This window comes from Pseudogymnoascus destructans (genome assembly GCF_001641265.1).
Source record: "Pseudogymnoascus destructans isolate 20631-21 unplaced genomic scaffold scaffold_5, whole genome shotgun sequence".
NCBI lineage: Eukaryota > Fungi > Ascomycota > Leotiomycetes > Thelebolales > Thelebolaceae > Pseudogymnoascus > Pseudogymnoascus destructans.
Window position 1 is genome coordinate 858,799 of NW_020167524.1, and position 16,698 is coordinate 875,496.

At 49.5% G+C, this 16,698-nt stretch overlaps 7 protein-coding genes across 7 annotated transcripts; 3 read left to right on the forward strand and 4 right to left on the reverse strand.

Annotated features, from left to right (window-relative positions):
- Positions 1–1,391: 1,391 nt before the first annotated feature.
- VC83_02524 (uncharacterized protein) lies at positions 1,392–5,476 on the reverse strand. Its single transcript, XM_024466185.1, has 4 exons — positions 5,014–5,476; positions 4,407–4,956; positions 1,959–4,359; positions 1,392–1,834 (listed from the first exon to the last, which is right to left on the reverse strand). The coding sequence occupies exons 1-4, from the start codon at positions 5,022–5,024 to the stop codon at positions 1,665–1,667; spliced, it is 3,132 nt and encodes a 1,043-aa protein (XP_024326214.1). The 5' UTR covers positions 5,025–5,476; the 3' UTR covers positions 1,392–1,664.
- Positions 5,477–7,166, forward strand: PEX12 (ubiquitin-protein ligase peroxin 12). Its single transcript, XM_024466186.1, has one exon. The coding sequence runs from the start codon at positions 5,727–5,729 to the stop codon at positions 7,017–7,019; it is 1,293 nt and encodes a 430-aa protein (XP_024326215.1). The 5' UTR covers positions 5,477–5,726; the 3' UTR covers positions 7,020–7,166.
- A 270-nt stretch (positions 7,167–7,436) lies between these two features.
- Positions 7,437–8,075, forward strand: VC83_02526 (uncharacterized protein; the record flags this gene model as incomplete). The annotated part of the gene is made up of 2 exons (XM_024466187.1): positions 7,437–7,498; positions 7,556–8,075. 2 exons carry the CDS (start codon positions 7,437–7,439, stop codon positions 8,073–8,075), a joined length of 582 nt encoding a protein of 193 aa, XP_024326216.1.
- Positions 8,076–8,264: 189 nt separating this feature from the next.
- Positions 8,265–9,716, reverse strand: VC83_02527 (uncharacterized protein; the record flags this gene model as incomplete). Its single annotated transcript, XM_024466188.1, has 1 exon — positions 8,265–9,716. One exon carries the CDS (start codon positions 9,714–9,716, stop codon positions 8,265–8,267), a length of 1,452 nt encoding a protein of 483 aa, XP_024326217.1.
- Positions 9,717–10,312: 596 nt separating this feature from the next.
- Positions 10,313–11,582, forward strand: VC83_02528 (uncharacterized protein; the record flags this gene model as incomplete). Its single annotated transcript, XM_024466189.1, has 2 exons — positions 10,313–10,546; positions 10,605–11,582. 2 exons carry the CDS (start codon positions 10,313–10,315, stop codon positions 11,580–11,582), a joined length of 1,212 nt encoding a protein of 403 aa, XP_024326208.1.
- Positions 11,583–11,839: 257 nt separating this feature from the next.
- On the reverse strand, positions 11,840–13,902 carry VC83_02529 (uncharacterized protein). Its single transcript, XM_024466190.1, has one exon. It carries the CDS (start codon positions 13,614–13,616, stop codon positions 11,919–11,921), a length of 1,698 nt encoding a protein of 565 aa, XP_024326209.1. The 5' UTR covers positions 13,617–13,902; the 3' UTR covers positions 11,840–11,918.
- A 678-nt stretch (positions 13,903–14,580) lies between these two features.
- On the reverse strand, positions 14,581–16,572 carry RPD3_1 (histone deacetylase; the record flags this gene model as incomplete). The annotated part of the gene is made up of 6 exons (XM_024466191.1): positions 14,581–14,610; positions 14,768–14,845; positions 14,898–15,356; positions 15,415–15,971; positions 16,024–16,321; positions 16,372–16,572. The coding sequence occupies 6 exons, from the start codon at positions 16,570–16,572 to the stop codon at positions 14,581–14,583; spliced, it is 1,623 nt and encodes a 540-aa protein (XP_024326473.1).
- Positions 16,573–16,698: the final 126 nt, after the last annotated feature.

A 16,698-nucleotide genomic window follows, 5' to 3' on the forward strand; every position in this document is an offset into this window, starting at 1 on the left:
CTTTGTATGCCTGCTCACTCTTCTCATCTACTCCAGCCACTTGATGTTGGCTGTTTCGGCCCGTTAAAGCAGGCCTATGGTCGGCAAATTGAAGATATGATGCAGGCTCATATTTCTCATATTACAAAGGATGACTTCTTTCCTGCCTTCCACGCTGCATTTAACACTACAATGACGGAAAGTAACATTTGAGGCGGGTTCCGAGGGGCAGGGCTTCTTCCATTTGACCCTGAGAGAGTGATATCTACACTTGATCTTAAGTTAAGGACACCAACGCCTCCAAGCTCCCGCCCAGGTACTGCTCAACCTTGGGTTTCTCAGACACCAAACAACCCAATTGAAGCTATGTCACAGTCTACATTTATTAAAACTCGGATTTCACGCCATCAAAATAGCTCTCCAACCTCAATCTATGCAGCTGTTGACCAGTTTACAAAGGGTGCATCGCAAATAATGCATCAATTAGCACTGCTAAAGGGAGAGAACCAAAACCTACGACAGGCAAATGAAGTACTAAGCAAGCGCCGGAGAGCTAGGAAAACATGACTACAGCAAGGAGGATCACTTAGTCAACAAGGGGCGCAAGAGCTACAGGATGAGAGGGATGTTGTGCAGCAGGTAGAGCAGGAAATAAGGGCAAGCCGTGGTCGGAAGCCAAGGGAAGAAACCCGTGCCCGTCGCTGTGGCAAGTGTGGTGAGACTGGGCACAATGCGCGCACGTGTCAGATTGTAATAGACACCTCTGAGGAAGAGGACTCCGAGTAGTTTCAATTGATTTCTAATGTTGTGGTAGATTTATCGCAATGTTTGTCGTGAGGGTAGATAATTTTGGCGCTTTCGCTTGTTTGGCGCTTTCGCTATACATGTACGTTAGACTCTTTATATATATATTATAATATATCTAAAGAAGCTTTAATGCTAGAATTTGAAGATCATATTGCAAATAAAGGAAAGATGTCTCTTGGACAGCAAATAATCAGAGTACTTAGGAATTACAGCGTAAGTTATTCTATATTATATTTAATTTGTACTAATATTTAATTGACATTGGATTACTAAGAACTTTGTTTTAAAATCAAAGTTATTAGTAGTGTTGTAAAGTCAGGTGGGCTACTATTTTGAAAGACAGTATCAAAAATATCATGTTGTTGTGGTGTTTGAGGCCGTTGTTCAACTTCAAAAACTTCTTGAAGTGTCACTTCACAGATAATTCGTCGTGGTTCAAATGGTTGTAGTCCTGCTCCTCTCCATGCTGAAGTGATATTTTGAGTTGAAAATGCTAACTCTCTTGCTGTTATATATGCAGATAGCCACTCTGCTTTTTGCACACGTAGGAGTTGTGCTTCATTTAAATGTGAAAGATACGGACTGACTAGACTACTCGGAACACTGTACCCCATATGTCCGACTTCCCCATACGTTACGTTATGACAATTCAGAGTATTATTCCTCTTCGTAGCATATCAGTATTGTTCGCATTACTATTCATGTTTCTCCAAGAGTAGATAGTGATTGCTTTGATTATATACGTAAAATATAGACTCCAAAACCCTCGATATGATATCTTTACCCTATATCCGAACATATTTCCATCCTTTGCGTCCAAATATCCCATTCAACGCCAGTCCCGCTGCCGTGGGGCTATCGCAACCATATAATCATCCCTACATTGACACAAGCCCCTTAATGCTTTTAAATCCTCCGGACCCGCCTTTCTTGTCCTTTTTGTTATGTGTTGGACTTTGCGATCCTGATTCTGCCTCACTCTCTCTTCGTTTCTTCTCCTTTTTCTCCTTTTCTCTTCGTTCCTTCAAGCCAGAGTTCTGTACGCCACCTAAAGACAACCGGTTAGTTTCGCGACAGTCAAATTACCAGCGGACAGCTCAAATGTAGGAAGGAGGGTATGATATTGTTGGAGACCATGGTTTAGCTAACAAAAATTAACCAGTGGTACTTACCTCGTCCATATGCCCGACGCTCAGGCCTAGGCTTCGGCATCTCTGCTTCGGCACCATTGTCCAAACTACCACCTTTGAATAGTGATCTTGGGTCAGAATGGGTACTACTTCCCGTCCTCGTCGGAATCATCGTAGACCCAGTAGCTGACATCTTTCTCTGTTCATCGGGCGAGAAACTGCATTGACGACTGCCATCGTCGACCCCTCGATGACCTAGTCTCTGTGGGTCTTCGCTGCCTCGCCGTGGTGGCCCATGTGCCATATTTCGGGTGTCAGTAGGGCTATGACTCTCAAAGCTTTCGGTTTCGTCGGAATCGCCTAATAAAGGACCGGGGATGCTATGCTGCTCCTGCAACCGCAAGTAGTCCTCCTGTAAACTAGTGTATCGCCTCAGGAGGTGCGTGTGCGCTTTGTGCACCTCAGCAAGTCGCAACTTCGACGCCGCTAGCGCACTATCAAGCATCATCTTAAAGTTTTGAGTCGCCGTGCTATGCGCGTTCTGCGCGACGTCTTTCATATGGAGTTTCAGGTCCTGAATCTCCACCGCATTAGCCCGTTTCGTTTTGAGCAGTTCTTCCTCGCGTCCGGAGAGCTGCATGTTGAGAAGCTCGATTTTCGAGTTCGTTATATTTTCACGTGCTTTGACATCCTCCATCTCACTCTCTTGATTTTGGAATTCGCGGAGATGTGCAGTCAAGCGATCGACATCTGAACGGAGTTTAGCGAGGTCGTCAAGTTCGATTTTAATCGCCTGGAGCTTCCGGCTTGATTCCATTTCGCGCGCCTCGCTTTTGATAACTAGTTGTTTTAGCTCCTCGCTGTTTTTTTTCGACTCTTGCAGCTCGCGTCGTAGGAGCTCGCCCTCAAGAATCCATTTCTTTTGTTCATCTTTTATTGCGCGCAGTTTCGCTGATAGGTCCTGTTCCCATTTCTTTGATTGGGCTCTACTTTTGTCGGACTCTTTCTTGGTTTGCGTAGTGAGATTTTTGGCCTCCTCGAGCTTGCCCTTCAAAATTTTGTTGGCATTGATGAGATTTTGCGTTTCAGCTTCGACAGTCGCTTCACGGACTTGCATCCGGCGAAGTTGGCCAATGTGGGATAGATGCTGCTGCTTGAGATAGCGCTCAAAGTTAAGATCATTACGCAAGAGCATAATTTCGCGGCGGAGGAACGCCATGTTGGTGGTGTCTCCCAGAGATGGCCTCAATGATGGCGAGCGAGGAGGCAGTTGGGCGAGAGACTGCAGATATGTATCTACATTAGCTGAGGAATCGGTATTTCCCCCCACGGAAGATAAAGTGGTGGAGCTTTCATTTGGTAATGACTGGTGCAAACGTCGGTGGAGTGATTGCTGAGAATTGAGAATATCGTGCAGCGGCGACATTCCACGTTGGTTTAATATGCCGGGGCTGTCAGAACGTATATCTTGGATTTGATTCGTCGCCATGTGGACATCAGAAGATACCGAAAGATTTGTTCTCGAAGTTAATCTTGTCAACGCGGTTAATTCAGGTGGGCCACCGCCCGAACTCGGTGTTTCATGTGAGTGCCGCTGAGCTAGCAGTGCCTCTTCGGAGTTCGTTTGGGTAAGCAACGTCTGAGCTGGAATATCTTGGTTGCTGTCGCGGTTTGGTAAACTGGAAAACCTTGTCATAGGAGGGGCGCTCCTCGATCCATGATAGACAGGTACACATAGGGACATGCAGAAGGTGACCACATCAGATGCAGCACTATTCATCCATTGATGGGCATCCGTAAGTTCGGACTCGATAGTTAGCGAGAAAAAGTTGGGGTGAAGTAAATGTAATTCCCTGAATGGCTCAGATCGCTTGCGAATTTCGTTCGGCTCCACGTCGATATCATCTGCTCCTGGGAAGTTGGCGTGTCTGAGGTATCGGCTTGGCTTTCTAATGTAACTCATGAAATTGATAGGGTAAAGCCCGTACAAGAATGTAAAATAATGTAACAATTCAGGCAATGTCTCATCGTCTGATTGAAAGGAATACGACAGCTTCTCCCACGGAACCTTCTCTTCTTGTCCCTTCTCAGATAATTCGGAGTTGTCATTTTGTTCGTTAGAATCTAGCCTCAATCTTGGGGACAAGGCTCTTTCTCTTTCCCAAAACAGCATGCGGGTGTAAATATTGAATAGCGAAGGGAGGTGCTTCCTAGTCGAGACAGGTATATGTGGTAAGATCATAGTCAGAGCTGTCATTGCTAGAGCAACAACAGTGGTTGAGGTATCGATTTGCAAGCACCGAAGAAGGTTATCGAATAGTGGGGTTTGCAAGAGAAGATGTAAATGAGGCGGGCCATGGCGAATAAATTCGCTGAGAAGAGACAAAACTTGGCCACGGTGCTCTCGTTTCACAAAGTACGTATCTATAGCGGTAAGGAGGATCTATTACGCAGTTAGTAGCCATCGCAAGGGCCGGTTAGGTAACGGACCTGAGGTCTCTTCTGTCCAAATGCTAAGAGAAGGGTTTTAATTTGCTGGTCAAGATAGTGTGCCATGGCGTCTGCTTCGGTGGTCGCAACTCTAGATTGACTAAGCCATACCCCCAAGACTTTATCTGACAGCATGGTGCAGGTCTCTCGTACTGCCGCGATCCTCGCGCTGTCACCGTCGTCGGCCTCAAATAACAAAACGTCAAGCAGAAGTTGACGGGTCTCTCTTGCCAATCCCTTCCCGTCCCCAATATTCCCCAGTACCGGTACTACAAACATCTCCCACCATTGTAACCACTGAGCTGCACTCCTAATGGCAGGTATTAACTCCCGCAAAATAGCGATGAAGATTGAGTGGCGTTCAGGCTTATCCTCAGCTTGCTTTTGCCAAATCGACAGAAGTTCCTCTTGGAGCTTCTGTGAGTCGCCATCTTCAATCGGGAGGTGCTTATCCAGATATGCTTGAATGTGGTCGATCAGGTCATTTGACAGAGGAAGGACACCGCTTGAGACCTGGTTATGGATTGACTTCACGACATCTTTCAAGGATCTAAAGAATTCGTTAGCATCGCTCCCACAACCAGATCAAGCGCCTATCCTGACATACCCAGACGACATCCTAGCTACGGGCTTGGTCGTTGGCCCAGGTCAATGGTGATAAGGCAATCGCAAGGGATCGTCAGTCCTCAGACTCTCGTAGGAAGACGGCTGCTCCCGTCACAGCGGAAGCAATTTATGGCATTTGGCGTTGACGAGATCTTCGTCTGGCGAAAAATTTGGCTCGGGTTTGTTACTGTCACTGTTTTGGAAGAAGTTTGGGAGATTTTGGGGTTGTGCAGCTTCGTGGAAGGGTTAATGTTGTTGCGTTAATCTGCGGTCCCTCGTCGTTTTACTCGATACAAAAGATAAGGACGAGACATGGCTAATCGCATCATATGCTCTTATCTTTTCCAGAGTTCCACAGACCGTTATCTCACATGCCTAGCAAAATACCCTGGTCGTACCTGTATTCATCTATTCATCCCATGAACGCGATAACGATATTTGCTTATTATGTATTATGGAATATACAAATATAAACCAGACCAAAACCTAGCCAGGTAGTCCACGTCAGACATCCCTGAGATGCTTATGGAATGAAGAGGGCGTCATTCAAAATGCATCCACTAGCCGAGTCCTCTTTGGGAACTGAACATCGAGCCTCGGCAACATCATCAGCCTCGTGTGAACGACGCCGCATATACCCTTACACTTCTTTATTCCTCAATCTAACTACCATTCCTCCAACAATCACTAAACACCTCCTCCCGATGCTCCAAAATGGAGTTTATGTCGGCCCTCCAGGGCACCTTCGATGACCACAAACCTTCGCTCTTTGAGCTCCTCTCCGAACAACAACTCGCCTCTCTCATCCCGCCGTCACTCCGCTATCTCCTCACCATCGCCACCCACCGTCACCCACGCTATCTCCTGCGTGTCCTCAACTCCTTTGATGAGTTATACGCATTATGTATGCTCATTGTTGAGCGGCATTTCCTAAAAACCCACGGCGGTGGATTCACCGAGAACTTCTATGGCCTCAAGCGTGAGAAAGCGCTACGGGGCGAGGTGCCGCGGGCGCAGCTTGGCGCACCGGCCCTCGTGAGGGAATCTCTGAAGCTCTCGGAGAGAGATATATGGAAGAACCTAGCTGTGATGGTTGGGTTGCCATATTTAAAGGCGAAGCTCGACGAAAGCTACGAAATCAATGCGCCGCGAGCGCTCCTCGGTTCGGCATATACGCAGATGCCGCAAAACCCAACACTCAAACAACGATTTATGCATTATTACCGGTGGTTCTTACGGAATATATACCCAAGCATAAACGCTGCATACTATTTCTCAATGCTGGCATTTAATCTGGCATATCTATTCGACAACAGCAAGTTCCACTCACCATTCATGTGGCTTATTGGCACACGAATGAGGCGCCTTGGAGAGGCCGATTACAGGGCCATCGCCGCACTGAATGATCCACCTAAACGAGGACCAGGCGCCAGACCAGGAACGACGTCGATGTTCAGTCCGAGGACGCTATACCCGAGGTTATTGTCGAGCATGAGCATATTACTACCAACCAGCATATTCGCCTTGAAGTTTTTGGAGTGGTGGTATGCATCCGATTTCGCGCGACAGCTAAGCAAAAAGGCCAGCGAAAGTTTGGAGCTGCCGCCGCCCATAATTTCGGGAATCAATAGCGTGGCTCTTGGTCGCAAGACCCCAACAACTTCGTCGAGTGCGGACAAGAAAGACACAGAAAAAGAGCCTTCTGATGTCCCTGAGAACCCGCCCATTGCAGCTTTGTCGTTGTTGCCGATCTATACTGTCCAGCTTCCAGAGGGCTCAGATTTATGTCCTATATGTGAAGAGGATGTTGAGACGCCAACAGCATGTCAAACCGGGTTCGTGTACTGCTACACGTGTATACATAAGTGGGTCAATGGAGATCATGAAAAACAGGAACAGTTCACGGCCGGTAAAGAAGGTAAATGGGAAAGTGGACAGGGCCGATGCGCTGTCACGGGAAGGAGGGTGTTGGCTGGAACTGATGGGCTGAGGAGGGTGATGGTATAGAACTTGGTGCGATAGAATTCGCCGAATTACCTATATATTTCCCCAACGATAGGAGTTCAGGTTTGATTATATATTATAAGAGGGGGTATAAGGCATTATGTACTATATTTCTACCTCGCCAACAGTTAAGTATTTGAACCTGTCCCGGCTGCACCTGACACGCGGTTTTCCACCTCTGCGCTCCAATGCCATGGAAACTGACGGATTAATTACGCATTCAAGTTGACATCGCAATTCAGCGTCCGTAGGTTGTATACATATTTGTAAATTATATATGTTAGTTTCGCAATGCCACATGGCGGTTGGCAAGGCTGAAAAGCTCAATGTATAAGCGCGCCTCCGCGGCTAAAAAATCCCAAGCGCCGCCATCTCTGGACCTCGATCCATCTCAATCCATCCTCACTCAACATCACCACAATGGCGACATCAGCGGCTAAATTCGCACGGCCACTGCGCCTAGGCACAAAACCAGTGTTCCTGTTTGTCCAAACCCTCTACTAGAGACTGGCGACCCCATACTGACCATTTTCTCCTAGGCCAAACTTCACCATAACCCTCACCCGCAACCCCCCTCAGACTCCCGCAACCCACGCCTCCTTCATCGTCCCCCTCAACCTCAACAAGCTCGATATTCGCGACTACCTCTTTAATGTCTACTCGGTGCGCGTCCTAGGCGTGCGCTCATACATCCAGCAGCAAAAAATTCGACAGGACAAGCCAGGAGCCCGGCGCCCGGCACAGCGCAAGTGGTACCGCCCGCGGGCCATCAAGAAGATGATTGTTGAGATGGAGCAGCCATTCGAGTGGCCAGAGGAGACGACGGATTTGGGAGCCTGGGACAAGGTCACCTATGATGCGGCGAAGGAGGACCAGAAGTCGGACCAGGAGCTGAATCAGCCGACGATTAAGAAGCAGCCCAGCAGAGAGAGGGAGAGCATTGCGGAGCAGGCGGCGAGATTATTGGATGGGACGGATGCGTGGAAGTCGAAGGATGAGTGGGAGGATATTGGGGAGGCTATGGAGGTGGAGCAGGATGTTGTGCTGCCGAGGCAATAGGGGCGGTAGTAGAAATGGCGCGTGGATGGACGAAAGTGTTGTATTATAAGTATTATATGGGAGCATGTGTAATTATATGTTCATGAAGTCTTGAATACGCAATACCTGATTGCATATACTATGGTATATATTTCCGAGCCCAAGAGCGTAACTTGTAGCACCCCATGCCGCCTCTCCTTCGTTCTCCATTCAAACCGGTGCCACATGTTTTTCTATATTCCCGGCCTCCTTACTAGTATCGGCACATTCAGTCCAATGCTCTAAGCGCTGAAACTCCAGTACTTCATTGCCCCACGCCCAGCTATGTGCCGTAAGGTTGCGTGCAAAAATCTCCAGGCAGTGCGGTGGAACCAGGGAAGATGGAAGCAGTGGTGCAAAGAGAGCCATGAGATTTGGCTTCCGTGAATGCATGTCGGGCACGGCGATTATGACTCGGCGTTTGACTGGCGTGGGCTGAACGACGGGCTGCTCTCCTGATTTCCCAACCTGTTCCCTTCCCTTTCTCTCATCGGAGACTTCGCCAAACTCGGTTTTTGAACCAACCTCGCACGGGTCGATATTTATCTCCTCTCTGGGAATTCTTCGCCCAACGAGCAGAATCTCAAATGGCTTCCTCCACGTTCCATCAATTGGTGACATCGGCTCTCCGTTCCCTGTGATTTTTAGCCACACCCATTCCTCCACAAGCTCGATGCCCCATTCCCCAAATAATCCCCTTTCTCCATCTTTTCCTAGCAGCAAGCCTCGAAATATCTCTTTATTCGTAATCCACACTCCAACCAAGCCGTTTTTCTCAAGTTTGCTTCTGATGGGAATACCGGATAACAAAGTGCCAATCTCTGATAATCCATAGGCTATGTGGTAATGCCCGGCGCGACGTGCGGAACGGTTGGGCCAAGGGGGATCAAGAATAATGAGAGGAAATCGGGGCGCCTTTTGAATGAAGATGGGGAGGGTAAAAATGATTTCGCCCGGGATGTGTGTGCTGTTTACAGGAAATATGGCAGGGATATTGCTGCCTGGGAGAGAGATAGTAACTGTACGGCCCATAGTGTTTTGGAACAATGGAAAAGGAGACAATGGTAAAGAATCAGTAACACCTCCTTGGCTGTTGCCGTACTGGTAGCTAGGCACGGACGATGGCGGCGGTGGGGATGAGGCAATATTGCTTGCTTCTCCCGCTTTATGTTTTATATGATGGCGTTTCTCCGGCCAGTCATCTTGCAAACTGGACTGCTTTTCATCATAACATGAACGGGGTAGACACCAGGCTTGCGGGCTGTCACCATTATCCCCTATCGCCTCTTCTGCTTCTTCTAGAGCCAAGGCGAGAACCCGGTGAAGTATCAGGTCGTTGATATCTGTATCTGGGTTCTTCAGGGCCTCAATCGCTTTCTGGGACTTCAGGGCAGTAAGCGCTTTCTCGGACTTTGGCTCAAGGGATGGATACGGCTGTTCCAACGGAGACGAAGACCACAGTTTTCTTTCGCCGCCATGTTCAAATTGTTGCGCAAGCTCTATAGAGCAAGGGACATCGAGCAGCGTGACTGTATGGTCTTCATTTTGCCACAAAATGCACGTCTTCTCGCTGGAGTTGGGGCAAGCATCGCCTCCCATACTTGTTGCCGTTGATGCCGCCATCGTCGAGGCACGTGCCTAAAACATGTTCCAGACCATTCGCCAACGCCACTACTCCTAGCCACTACTCCTAGCGCCTAAAAGTCTAAATCATAGGTCATGTGACCCAGTCTAGTTCACGTGCCTAGACAGTTCAAGGCAAATAGGGTCCCAAGCCAGCGCCAACAGCGCTAGTTAACAATACTCATAATTAACATGAAGGCTCTTAGTCACTTAATATTATAATTGTCATATTAGTTATATAGAATTAGAGCTAATAGAGTGGCGGGAGCGGTTAGATCGTGTGATAGATAGGGTTTGTACGGAGTATAAAACGTCAAAACTTACAAACTTGAAAGCTCGGCAATGGGGGCCAAAGATCCCTGCCGAAGCCGAGCCGACGGTATGCGGGGTGCGAAAACGTAACGGGCTCTCACATTTGTTCCAGTTCCAATCTCCAATTGCCAATCAGACCACAGCCAAATGGGCAACATAATTAATTATAGTTAACAAATTCGCCTCAAAATCTTGACATGAACTTCTCATAGCCCTACAGATAACGTCTATAGTCTATATAAACCTCTTAGCGGCGGCGAGGCATGCCACCAGCTCGCTAAGCTATGCCCCCGGCCTTGTTGAGCCATGCCTCCCTCTCCGCGCCGACGACACTCCCGACAACGACACCACCGATGAACAGACCTCGAGAGATGGATGCGCGCGGGGAGCATGGACCCAGAGATGCGGCTGTCTGTCCTACCGACGACGAGGCGGTGACGCCGAGGAAGCGCCCGAATAAACAGAGCGTGGACTATCTCTGGCGAAGTGGGCTCGCCGGCGGTCTTGCCGGATGCGCTGTACGTGACACTCTCCGTTCTTCCTCTCAGTCGCAATCGTGCTAATAGTACCCCCCAGGCTAAATCAGTTGTTGCGCCGCTTGACCGAGTCAAAATCCTCTTCCAGTCCTCCAATCCACAGTTCGCGAGATATGCCGGATCCTGGGCTGGCGTTTTCGCCGCGATGAGCACCATATACCGTGACGAAGGCGCTGTCGGACTCTACCGCGGGCACTCTGCGACGATCCTCCGTATCTTCCCCTATGCCGCCATCAAGTTTCTGGCGTACGAACAGATACGATCCGTCATAGTCCACAGCCCCGAGCACGAAACACCTCTCCGACGACTCCTCTCTGGCAGTCTGGCAGGCGTGACGAGCGTCTTCTTCACGTACCCGCTCGAAGTCATCAGAGTGCGCCTGGCATTCGAGACGAGGAAAGACCACCGCAATGGCCTCACCAACATTGTCAGGACGATATACCACGAGCAGCCGGCGGCGCGCCGGCCAACCCCGTCGATAACATCGACTTCCGCGCCTGTCGCAACTGTCCAGGCGGCTGAGAAGGTTGCAGTCGAAACACTTCATAAAGTCGCACCCCAAGGCGGCCTGATAAACTTCTATCGTGGGTTCTCGCCGACGATGCTGGGAATGCTTCCGTATGCTGGGATGTCGTTTTTGACTCACGATACTACGGGGGATTTACTGCGCCACCATTCTATCGCGAAGTATACCACTTACGCAAGGCCGGCGGGATACCCTGAAGGAAAGCCGGATCCATTGAAATCTTGGGCTGAGCTATTCGCGGGTGGTATTGCGGGGTTGGTGAGCCAGACCTCGAGTTACCCGCTAGAGGTGATCCGGAGACGCATGCAAGTTGGTGGAGCAGTGGGAGATGGGCGGCGGTTACGTATTCGCGAGACGGCGGGGATTATATTCAAGGAGAAGGGCTTCAGGGGGTTCTGGGTGGGACTGAGTATTGGCTATGTGAAGGTTGTGCCCATGGTTGCTATTAGCTTCTTCGTGTATGAGAGGGTCAAGACGTGGTTGGGTATTTAGATTGGATCTGCTGATGGCATAGCTTTGCGGAAGCGTTCGATTAGAGGATACCCAGCGGAAGGAGTTGTGGTGGGAGGCAGCATGCATTGGTGCATTTGTTGGCGTTTAGTAAATCCGTGGTAGGACAGCGGATAAAATTTAAATCACAAAAGATATGAATATCAGTTCAAAAGATGCCATCTGATGAGTGTCCACCTCCCCACCCTTGTCAAGATTACCAGCGAGACTAAATGGATTTAAAGGTAGATCAACCAGTAGTGCGTATTATATTACAAGAGTACGAGTATTATCTATTACTAACTATGATACCGCCTTACTCCATCGCAAATCGCCTGCTTATCCCGCTTGATACAGCCCCAAAGCAACGACATGCGGATTGACAGAGGTAAGGTTAAACATCGAGAACGGCGCATCCGTATCAGTAAGTCCAATAAACATAGTACCATTAATCGCTGGGTCGCCTTCAAACGTGCTAATATCGGGCTGCAGCGTCGTCCCACTGCTTGTTCCGTTCGGCACCAACTTGATGTCCTCTAGCGGCGAGTACGTGACGTTGAGTTGCGATACCCAAACCACGAACTTGGGATCCTTGGCCAGCGTGCTCGTCACGTAGGAGTTATTAGGTCCTACAGGCTTTCCAGGCGCATCCCAGGATAAGAAGACCTGGCGTCCTGGGAAGGACAATGGGATCGAGCGGTTCTGGGAAACGGAGCCCTCGCAGGAGTTGCCGGTCTTGTTGGTCAAAGTGCAAGAAGCATTTCCTGCCGCTGCGTCACTGCCCGGAGCGGCAGGACCCCAGCCTACGGTTTCATTGCTGGAGATCTTGGTAGTATTCCCAGGTCTTGCTGCGCTGGCACCTTGCGAGGCGTTCACGAGGGCTGTGTTAGGCTGGTTCAGGATGTGCAGTTCCGGGAAGTTCTGCCAGGCGAGACGCTTGGCGTTGGATGGGCAGGAGGCAATGTATGGGGCAAGGTAGGTCCAGGCCCATGACTGTGGGATGCCCGTCTTGAACCAGACGGGCATTGGGAAGAGGCCTGCGAATTGGCGAAAAATCATCGCTTGGCGGCCTTCTGTTGCGATGGACTGGTCGAGGAGCTGGGCTGACTCGCGCGAATCTAGATGTGCTTGGAAACCCCAGACACCAGACTCGCCCCATTGAGTAAGCTTGGCGGCGAAGTCGAAAGCTTCGTGCAGGGTCTCGTAGGGGTAGTGGTAGCTACACTGTGGGGTTGATCCACCGGGGCCGCCGAGGAGATTGCTCACGAGAGTAGCGTGGCCGTTCTCTTGCTCGGCCATAAACTCGACCAGGAAGCGGTCGCTGGCGGTTAGGTTCAGCTTGGCAAAGTCGGCTTCGGAGAAGCGGTTCAGAATATCTTTGAAAAGATCTAGCTCGATCCACTCCTGATAGAGGCCAAGGAGTAGCGACTGGTAATCAAAGTCGGACTGAACGCGGTATACCGGCTCGGTGCCATTGGTTCCGAGCCCACCAGCTGGCTGGAAGGGGATCGTCTGGTTGCTCTGAAGAATGCCATTCGCTTTGAACACTGTTGCTTCACGGTTGGGTGGGAGGGCCGAGATAGTGCCATTCAATGCTCCCTTTGCAATTGCACCCGTTACGGTAGCAGTGCCAGTGAAATTTCCATGAGTTGTCTCCGGGTTGGGGCTGACAAGAGGCTGAGCAGGAATCGTAGCACCAGGGATATCGGTTGCGGGAGTCCCTGCAATCGATGCAGCTGAGGCGAGCGCCTCAGAGTTGACCGTCGCCGCCTCGTTGAATGAAAACGGCTCTGGGCTAAAGTTGGTGTCGATGGGAAGGGAAGCACTAATAGTACCCGTAGCTTCGGACGAGCCACCCCCCGAACTGGCACCAGAGCTCGAGCCAGATCCGGGGCCCCTGCTGCTTCCACCCAAGCTGCCTCCACCCGTGGGCGAAGAAGTAGGCTTGGGGCTGCCGCCAGCCTGTCGCATGTGGAGGTCCGGAATGAGTGCATTTGCAACGGCAAGGCCGGCAACAAATGTTATTCTGCCGTACATGGTGAAAGAGATCCCGGAGTGAAAAAGAACAAAACGGGTGTGGTAAGTATGAGAAGCCAGAAAATGTACGAGAACAACCCCCCAATAGTTTTATATCGATCCACCATGAACTTGATGTCACTACTCAAAGGAAACCATGACGCCTTGATAGGCAGCCCTACCCTATTTATCCGAGATGTGATAAGAGTTGATGCTTTATACCCAGTGCCAGTAATTCCTCCGGGGGCCAGTTAGTTGGAGTCGGGGACGCCAATGGTCTGCCTACTATGTACTGGGGTGCCGATGCCCTCCATTATACACTATCGGACAATTCACGTAAATATACCCCTCGAGTTGTTGAAATCCAGGCATCTGAAGGGGGTAATAAAAGGGTCGCCGCGCTCCAATCACAGCTCAAGGCCCCGAGCTATATATGACCCTATCTTTCTTCTGGTTGTGATCTAAGGGGGGCATTTGACATAATGAAAGAGATGCTCACACCAATCGCGATACACATGATCTTGCAACTCGGCCACTAGGGCCATAAACCATCTTAGACCATGCACTAACAGATGATGTAAAACAGCCTTCAGCCTTCATTTAGTGCTTGAATAATGCTGATTTGCACATACACTGGTATGCGAGTAATACATATCTACCTGTCTGAGAGGAGATTTGTGGGGAGTAGCTCCGTTCTCTCATTCCCCCCTTCACCAATGTCGTCAAACCAGTAATATACCCCAGCAAAAGATCCTCCCGTCCCATCCGGGTCCAAGCATAAATCAACATCACATCTCCACAATATTAATCGACCTTCTCCTTCACAAACAAACCGCCATTCATTATCAGTAAACGATAATTCTTACAGTTTCTAGCAACGATAGTATTAATGTAAGTTCTTAGCTTCATAAGTTGTAAAGCCAGTAATTTGTCTTCTTATTCCCACACGAAATTTTACTATTTATTAGGATTCCCAACTGGAGATCTAGTCTAACTTCGTCCTTGCAATGGCAATCTACAAAGAGCCAGCGCAGCCTCTGCCTCGGGATCTGGGCCAATGGTGCCATCCAAACGGCGATAAAGGCAGCGATCCTGTCTGTTCCTCCGAACACACGTACTACAGAATGGCCTCGCTTTATCACACTTTGTTTTCCCAACCTTACAGCACTCACACCTGGGGTCATCTGCTGGATCCCTAGGCCGCGCTTTTGCGCGTGTGGGACTATCGGCGGCAGAGCCGACGTTGGTATCTGTTAATCTTTTTGTTGGCGATACCTTGTTAGCATGCTGTTCCACCCTCACCATTTGTTCCAGTATTCCAAGTCTTTGAGTGTCTGACCTGAGTGCGACCCTTCCATATGTACCTTGCTCTACATCTTTGCCATCGCGATAGTTACGGGGAGTTTTCGTTGGAGTGTCTTTTTGTCTACGCCTAGACATGGCATATGTGATGCCATCTTCATCATCGCTATCAGTCAGCTCCTCGCCCCTATGAACCTGACGATTGAGCCGATAGACAGTATATCGGACATCAGGATAGTCAACCTCATCCGCGTCCTTGCGTGCGTCCTCCGCCTCTGGAGCTACCCAAAAAGCAAGCGATGACCGAGGGACGTCTTGTATCTGAACAGATGGGGGGCCGGCGATGTTTCGAAGGTTCTCAAAGATTCTGATTTTAGTTTGTTCAAGAACCCGAACAGTGTTCTGGTTCTTCTTATCTGCTGCTGCACAGACATCGAGTTTATAGTCTGGCGCATAGTACTATATCTGCAATTAGCTGCGTCATCGATGTTTCCTAAGGAGGCTTTCGCAAACTTACTTCGTAATATTCATCGTTCACAGGAAGATCTGAGGGTTGAAGGTCGGTCCCCACGAGAACACCTGTTTCGTATGCCCAGGTTCGGGCAACATTGCGGATAGTGTACCCGCCACCACCCAGCACCAGGGTCGGAACAGAGAGCCGTTTTACAAACTCAATGCAGTTTGCATGGCCCCGCATACTCAGATTGAGCCCGCCAAGCTTGTCCTGGTTGAGGCTGTCCGCACCACACTGAAGAACAATGACTGAGGGGCAAAAACGAGCCATGATTTCTTCAATCACTGGCTCAAAAATTCCTTTGTAAGAGGCATCGTCAATGCCTTTACTAAGAGGGAAATTGACTGAAAAGTTCCGGCCTTCTCCGCGGCCAACATCACTCAGTGACCCTGTCTGAGGGAAAAAGCCAGCACTGGGACTATATTGGTGAAAACTGGCCGTCATGACGCGATCAGTCGTCAAAAACGCGGTTTCAACTGCGTCTCCGTGATGGACATCGATGTCAATGTAAAGAACACGCGGATAGTGGCGGAGCAGCTCCAAGATACCTAGCACGATATCTAGCACCTCGTAAGCTAATATGATCAAAGAGCATTGGATCCACAAATTTACCATTAATGTAACAAAATCCAGATGCTTGTGATTTCATGGCATGATGAAGTCCGCCAGCCCAGTTGATTGCAATATCGCAGTTGTTCAGACCAAGTTTCGCAGCTCCTTCCAAGCTTCCTGCAGCAGAGATGGCGCTGAATCTAAAGACTTCTTCAAAAGCTGGACAGTCGTTCTCACCAAGGCCAAAACACTCTTCGGGGGGTGGGAGCACGGTTTCTGGCGTTACTCTCTCCAAGAAGTCGACGTATTCGTCGGCATGGAAGTTCTTCATCTCATCTGCAGTCGCAGGCTTTGCACGCTTTAATAGGCGTCAGCATGTTGCTAGAGCCTTTGATAGTTGACGCCTACAAGAATAGATAGTTTCTTGTATATCCCGGTGTGCATGATAAGACTGTGTGTCATCTTGATTCGTTGTGGCTCCATAGGATGATCTTCGCGATAGTAGTGGTTGGCTACGTCCTCATCATAGTAGTATGAAATCCTCTTGGTGTTTTGGGACTTGAGAACCCTCAGATCGAGGGGCGGGTATGAGCCGCTTTTGGAACTCATGGTGGCTCATCTGCGAATACGCAACAGAACAGAAATATTAAAAGGGCTGTTGAAAGAAGAGTGGTGTATAGATCCAGGGTACCTGCAGGGTGCTTCTGTGGGAAGGGAGACGTGAAATCAAAAACA